The 8061-nt window shown below is 34.0% G+C and overlaps 1 protein-coding gene across 1 annotated transcript; it reads left to right on the top strand.

The window, feature by feature from the left end:
* Positions 1–485: 485 nt before the first annotated feature.
* LOC150018375 (olfactory receptor 51F1-like) lies at positions 486–1424 on the top strand. Its single transcript, XM_090267745.1, has one exon. It carries the CDS (start codon positions 486–488, stop codon positions 1422–1424), a length of 939 nt encoding a protein of 312 aa, XP_090123871.1.
* Positions 1425–8061: the final 6637 nt, after the last annotated feature.

Genomic DNA, 8061 nt, shown 5'->3' on the forward strand with positions numbered 1-8061 from the left:
GGGTTGTTTTTTTTGTCTCCAGCACAAATCTGGAGAATTTTGCCTGAAGAGTCACACCAACATGGGTACTGCAGCTCTAAAGATATCTTTAGGTGGATTTCTCTTAGTCATTTCATACATGACATATTTAAAATTGAATGTAATTATATTTATTAACAAAGTCTTATTCATAGAATCTTATAATCTAATGAGGCTTTATTATGTCATTATAGAAAATAATTATCAATACATAAAGTTATATAGACATACTTCCCATGAATTTAAGATTTCAATTTTTATATATATTGCTAAATATCCCTGATATAAATGTAGTTGAATGTCTAAAGTTCAATTTAGAATTTTTTCAATCATAGAAAGTTATTCATGAACTTAGATACCTCTCTTAACTCAAAGAAAATTTACCTATATATTTTGTGTAACCATGAAACTTCTTATTTCTATAGGATGTGAGTGTCATAAGAATAAATGCTATGAATCTACAAAACATGGAGATCTTAAGTAACTTGACACCTACATTTCCAACTTTCTTGTTGACTGGCATTCCTGGCCTGGAGTCTGCCCATGCCTGGATCTCCATTCCATTCTGCTGCCTTTATGCCATCGCCCTCTCTGGAAACAGCATGATCCTGTTTGTCATCATTACCCAGCAGAGCCTCCATGAGCCCATGTACTATTTCCTCTCCATGCTGTCGGCTACTGACTTGGGCTTGACTATTTCTACTCTGTCGACGACATTAGCTATCCTTTGGTTTAATGCAAGAGAAATCAGTCTAGATAGCTGCATTATCCAGATGTTTTTTCTTCATGGATTTACCATCATGGAATCTGGAGTGTTAGTGGCTATGGCCTTTGACCGCTATGTGGCTATCTGTGACCCTCTGAGGTACACTACTATTCTCACTAATTCCAGGATTATTCAGATGGGCATATTAATGATTATACGTACTGTAGTATTAATAGTGCCACTACTCTTGCTCCTTAAACTCCTCTACTTCTGTAGAGCAAATGTCCTTTCCCATTCTTACTGTTACCATTCAGATGTGATTAAATTAGCATGTTCAGATACTCAGGCCAATAGCATCTGTGGATTAATTTATCTCATCCTGATCACAGGAGTGGATATACCATGCATTGTCCTGTCTTATATCTTGATCATTCGCTCTGTGCTCAGTATGGCCTCCCCCAAAGAACGACACAAGGTCTTCAGTACTTGTACTTCCCACATTGGAGCAGTTGCTATTTTCTACATCCCCATGATGAGCTTGTCCTTGGTGCATCGTTATGGCCGATCAGCCCCCAAAGTGGTCCATTCAATGATGGCTGATGTATACCTGCTTTTGCCCCCTGTGCTTAATCCTGTCATCTATAGTGTAAAAACAAAACAGATTCGCAAGGCTATCCTCAGTCTTCTCCTTACAAAATAAACAGAGATGATTCATTTTGAGAAAAACCTGAAAGAAGTTACTTTCCCTTTAGAAAAGCAACCCTGGTAGGTGACTTCCTGTTAGATAATTTTTCTCAGTTTGTTCATTTGTTCAACAAGTATTTATTAAGCATTTTGTGTTTTCAGTTATGAAATATATGCATAATATACCTCAAGAACTTTGTAGCCCAACATAATAGAAACAAGATATATAATAATGAAATAATAAAAATAATATTTATAGTAATTAACATTTGTTGATTATTCTATATTAGGTGTCTGACTGTTTCTGAGATATATTCTATTTATTCTTCAAAACAACTCAGTGAAACTATTAATCGTTTTAAACACGAAGGAACTAAAGCTTAGAGAAATATTTATTCATCAAAGGTCAGATATCTAAGAGTGCAGGGTTCAATTTGAATCCAGGCTTTCTGTATCTTAGACCCCATGCTCTTCACTAGTGTATTGCATACTCTGCAAAAACATCTAGAAAATATAAGATCAAAAGTAAAAACTTGATTTTTATTTCCATATATTGTGGTTTTAAATAGCCACAATGGCTTCCTTAGAGTACACTTTAGTTTGTTTTCTTCATTAATTATTAATAGCATAAAAAGTGGGTATAGATGTGTTAAAAAAGGAAGCATAGATCAGTATCTAGTACTTAATAGTCAATGGTTAAAGCTCCAAGGATTGGGGACATTTGGTAATTCACCACAGGAAATGGGAACTCTGGAGGACTAAAAAGGATCATGTAAAAATAGAATGTAAGGAAGTAAGGGGAAGAGGCTCTTAATCATTTTCTGCACAACAGTACTTTTAGAATCTAATAAAGCTCATTAACCCTTCTCTACAGATAAATCACATATAAACCACTCATACTATTTTCTATAAATGTCTGATGTTTTACAAAGGCCATGAAGGACCTGCATGGCTCACTTAACCAATCAAAGAACCAAAGTAAAGAATTCATGGTGTTCAGCCAATAAACACTTATACATAACTAGACATAAGTTATTTGGCTTCTGGAAAGAGACTTACAGTAACAATATCAATTTAAAAGCAAGCAGAAACTTAAAATTGAGCTGAGTAAAATGGTAGAAAAACTCAAAGAAAAATAGAAATAGAATCTATGGAAGTCAAATCATTTTTGTTCCAGCTGGAAAATTACTCAATAGGAGGGATGCTTCATGTATCCCACAAACACTGGGGCAGCAGTGTGCTGGAGCTCACTCCAGCTTGCAAGAATCCATAGTATATGTATCTCATCTCAACTCTGTGTTCAATTATGCCATATTGGCAGCTGAAATTGGCATTATATGTACCATGGGAATTGGTAAACACCTCAAGTGAAGATGACATTTGTTTCTTTGTTTTCAGAGATACAGTTTACCAGCACACCAATGACTGGAGATCTACCTTATGTTTGGCCTTGTGAAAAACAATAGAAAATAAAAGTAAAAATGTATTTCCTGCACTCAAGAAGCTTAAAGTCTAATGCGTGAAGTAGCAACACAAATTATAAGATAATGCATTAAACTTTGTGATAGTTTATATCAAAATAATACCCCTTGTTTGCATAGCTATCTAAGTTGAAGTGATTCAAAAGGAAAATAGAGTGTAAAGTATTAGAAGTAACTCCATGGAAGAATGTAAGAAGTATTGGGTCATCATTTTATTTTCATGGAAGAATACTCTCCTAAGATTTAAATTTATAGGTCCTATCTGGACATAGAATTGAAAAATATGAAAATAAAGTACTTTGTGGGGTTTTTGTTTGTTTTCTTTATCCATCAGACTTTTCCAAGTGAATTTAGATAAAATATTTATATTAATTGCTTAAAGAACATTTTGCTTGAACAATATTATTTTATAAAGGAATTGATTAGATTTAGTTTATCAATTTAGCTGTGCTTCCTGAATATTATATGTGAGGGACTTTTGTTCTGGTAGTAAGAGGACAAGATGATGGCAAAGGAGAAATATTCTTGATATATTTGGGGACTCCTATAAAGTGCAAGCAAAAACTTGGATGATTTTACTTAGCTTGAATTGTATTGTTGGGTTACAAATGCCCAAGATAATATGTTGACACGTTACTTTGTATAATTCTTAAAGAGAGTAAACTAGTACTTGGCTTATTAAGTAGAATAGGCTTAAGGTAAAATTATTTAATTGCATTCTAGTAAATCTCAGTAGCTCAAGAAAGCACCATTAAAAGGATTCTCAAATGAGAGTTTTGAGGATCAGACTAGCTCATTCCATAGGTCACAGGTAGAAATAAAAGAGTGACAAGAAAGAAAAAAACAGCCGTGTGCATGTGAAAGCATAACATTGTTTTTATTGTATTTTTCCATACACTATGTAATTCCTGATTTTATCATTTCTGTATACCTGTTGTATTCTCTGACTGTTCTGTTTCTTTAATTGATCCATCTAGTATATTGCTATCTAATCAATTTATGGAAAAAATGAATTAAAATATTTCCTTTAGAAGGATGGACCTAGTGAAATCTCTCAGTCTTGAAGCAAATTACTTTCTTATTTTCTTCAGTACTCTGGTTTCCAACCAGGCTTGTATTTTCACCATTCCTCTCATATAACCAATATCTTCAAATTGAGTCATGCTGTTTTCCATTCTAAAAAATCACATGCCTTCCCATTTTGCATTTAGTCTTCATTGTATTCATAGTTCCATTCTTTTTATGAATTATTCTTTTACCAATAGAATAAAGTCTGAGGAAAATGAGCACGGGGAGATAGATAAATTATATAAGGCCAGAACACACACCTAAAGGTGTGTTCCATGACAGGCCTTTAGGAAAGAGCTATAAAAATCATAACAAGCATCACTAAGAAGTTGAGACATGGCTCTTTTCTGCTGACCAGGAATGACAGTAGCAGAGGCAGTCACAGAGCCAGGCTCATGAATATGAAGCAGCCTTTACGTAACAGAAGCCAAATAGCAGTGGTTAATTACTAAAAACCAGGGGCTGCCATTTTCATAAGAACCAACGTCCAAAGGGCAGGCAAGAGATCTTAGTGTGCAAGTAGTTGCGCATGTGGTTAATGAGCATGACATCCTAGGGGCAAAACAGACAAGCAACCAACAAGGGGATACATAACATTTACTGTAAGAAGAAAACAAAAACAGACAAGAGGCTGGATGAACTGTCGTACATTGATGTAAATGTCACTTTGATTTAAGTAGAGAAAGCAAAAAATGGTTTTGGTAGAAAGTATCATCTCACTCTATAATGCAATTCCTTTTTTTTTTTAACTTTTTATTTATTTTTTAGATTTTATTTATTTATTCATTGTCAGAGAGATGGAAAGGGACAGAGAAAGAGGGAGAGAAACATCCATGTGTGGTTGCCTCTCATGCACCCCCAACTGGGGACCTGGCCCGCAACCCAGGCATGTGCCCTGACTGGGAATCAAACCAGCGACCCCCTGGTTCACAGGCCAGCACTCATTCCACTGAGCCACACCAGCCAGGGCTATAATGCAATTCTTAACAGGTTAGCAAAGGCCATGGGGTATCCTCAAGTCAAAGTAACCTCTCAGGCGAGTCCTGTGCCCTCCCAGAATGGGCCTGCCTTAGTTTCCCTGCAACACCAGTCATTGTCTGGAGAAGGTCATGGGAAATGAGGCCTCCTTCTAATGTAATGATGGATTTATGAGCTCAGCAGCTAGGGCTGTTTTTCTCTATAGTCTAAGGTGTGAAGGTCACATTTTTATAACCAGAACATCTCAAAAGAGAGAAAAGTACTTAGGGCAATACAAGAAGAAGCCAAACAACTGAGGCTTGAGACAGAGAAGCAAGAGTGACTAGGCTTCTTGGGAGAAGTTAAAGAATATGACATTTTCTTTTCATGCATCTCCCTTGAGGTATCAGAGGCTCAGAAAATGAACTATCAGGGTGAAGGATATATGAGTAATTTTTCACAGTTTTATTTATACTCAGAAATTAATTTGAAATATGTTAAAAATTCTCATGATAGATCACCTGAGTGGCCCTTCTTGGATCAGGTGTCTAAGCCTCTAGCATTGATCAATCAGGTTCATGTGTGCAGACATGGTGTATTGAGCTCCCCTTTTAGTTTGGGGCTTATGTTTAACCACTATGCTGTATACCTGAAACTAATATTATATTGAATGTCAACTGTAATTGAAAAATAGAAAAGGTTTTTAAAGGAAAGAAAGTGGAAATATTTTCTGCCACATAACTACCCAACACCAGTCTAATATACACTCTTTATTCATCAACAGAGTGCATTAAGAACTTTTGATTTGTGACAAATGTCTTTTAGGCAATCGTCATGATCTTGGGAATTAAATAATTGATTAAACAGAAGAATATCTTTAACTTGAAGTTTCTCTTTTAGCACAATTGCTCAAGATAAAAATATCGAGGATTATAAAATCACTGATTAAATAACAATAAATAGGTAAAATTACAAAGTGCAAGCACATGTATTAACATGTCATATCTTTCCTGCAGGCCTGCAGAAGCAGATTCATATAATTTTGAAGCAAAGATTAGAAATTAATAAAGATAAAAAACTTACTTTATTGGGCAAAGAAGATATGAAATGTGCTTCATGTATAATTTAAATTCTTCATAAAAATTTCCTCTATATTAACTAATTACTTATTCTGACAATTAGGGTTTTATAAATTTAATTTAATATTAATACTTTGCTACAAAGAACAAATAATACTATATATCACTAAAATTTAAAAAACATCCCTGGCTGGTGTGACTCAGTGGATTGAGTGCTGACCTGTGAACCAAAGCTTGGCCTATTCAATTCCCAGTCAGGGCATATTCCTGGGCTGCAGGACAGTCCCCCCGGTTTGGGGCATGTGAGAGGCAACCACAAATTGATGTTTCTCTCCCTCTCTTTCTCCCTCTCTTCCTCTCTCCCTAAAAATAAATAAATAAAATCTTTTTTTATTTTAAATGTATAATTCTCAATCTAAGGCAATTTATGACAATTAAACAAAATATGCAAAAACAATTACTATAGTAATTTAAATATATATTTGTACTCATTATCTTATGTTGTATTAGGCAGGCAGAAAAGAAATCCATTCTTCAAAACTGATTTTACAAATTTATATTTCATTAGTTATTAATTCAATTCATTCAGTGAATATTTATCAATGCCTACTATGTGTAAAAATAAATAAAACATGCTTTTGGAGGACACATACTCTCATGAAGTATTTCTGTGTCTTTCTACCAAAATAATCCATATATCCCATAAGTACCTCAAAGTTAGCATGTCCAAAACCAAATTTATTTTGTTTTACTTACAAGCTAACCTGTCTCTTAAAGAGTGAAATTATTTTTAGTAATAAAAGCTGTAAGGTGATTAAAAGTCTTCCTTCCTTGAGAAAACTTGACCAAGTACCCATCTGAACCAGCAACATGTCTTTCCATTTAAATTTTATGTAATCAAAACTAAGTTTTTTTTATCTCCCCTGCACCACCCTTTTTTTCAGCCAATAAAACCTGATATATTAATGTCACCTTTGCCCTTTCTCTCTATCATTAACATCAAAACTGTTACCATATGAAATATAACTTCTTTGATGCTGCACTTAATAAAGTTTCTCTTAATAAAGTTCCACAGTTCTGTGCCTTTGGAATCTCTCTTTGCTATAGGCATATTCTACCAGGTAGCTCTAACTCCAGTCTCTCCTTATTGCAATTTATCTTCTATGCGAATGTCACATTAATCTTATGAAATCACAAATTTCTTAAAATAACTTTCATTAGCTTTTCATGCTGTCCAAATTGTAAACAAATTCAATCAGCCAAGAAAATACAAAATCCTAATCCTGTGTATATTTTTTAACATTTTAAGAGATTATCTAGGACATCATTCTATTGTGCAGATAAAGAAACTGATGCCCTTAGCTGTCATGTTTCTCTTTGAGTCACACAGTTGGCACAGTAGTTTTCTGGTTTTATAACACAAGAGTCTTAGAACTCTACTATGTTGATTCTCCCAACAATGGAAATGTTTCAACTATTTGCTGCCATCCGCGTTGAGTCTCTTGCCACCCTCTTTTTCCACTTATGTAAAAATGTATACCAAACTGATAAATATAAAGAGTTTTTCACAGTAAACAGGGGAATGCAGATATCTCTTAGAGATCCTAATTTCAATTTTTTTAAAATAAATACCCACAGGTGAAATCACTGAATCAAATGGTAATTCTACTTTTAATTTTTTCTGGCCTTTGATAAATAAATACATGTCTATAGGTTTAACTTTCTTCACCTCTAAAACAATAGTTTCAATGAGTTGTTTTGAAGAATAAATAGAATATCTCTCAGAAAGTTAGCTGACACCTAATATAAAACAATCAATAAATGTTAATTACTATAAATATCATTTTTATTATTTCATTATATTTGTTTCTATCATTGTTGGACTACAAAGTCATGAGGTATATTATACATATATTTCATAACTGAAAACACAAAATGCTTAATAAATACTTGTTGAACAAATGAACAAACTGAGAAAAATTATCTAACAGGAAGTCACCGACCAGGGTTGCTTTTCTACAGTGAAAGTAACTTCTTTCAGGTTTTTCTCAAAATGAATCATCTCTGT

This window comes from Furipterus horrens, unplaced genomic scaffold, assembly GCF_987537825.1.
Source record: "Furipterus horrens unplaced genomic scaffold, mFurHor1.1.pri manual_scaffold_2, whole genome shotgun sequence".
NCBI lineage: Eukaryota > Metazoa > Chordata > Mammalia > Chiroptera > Furipteridae > Furipterus > Furipterus horrens.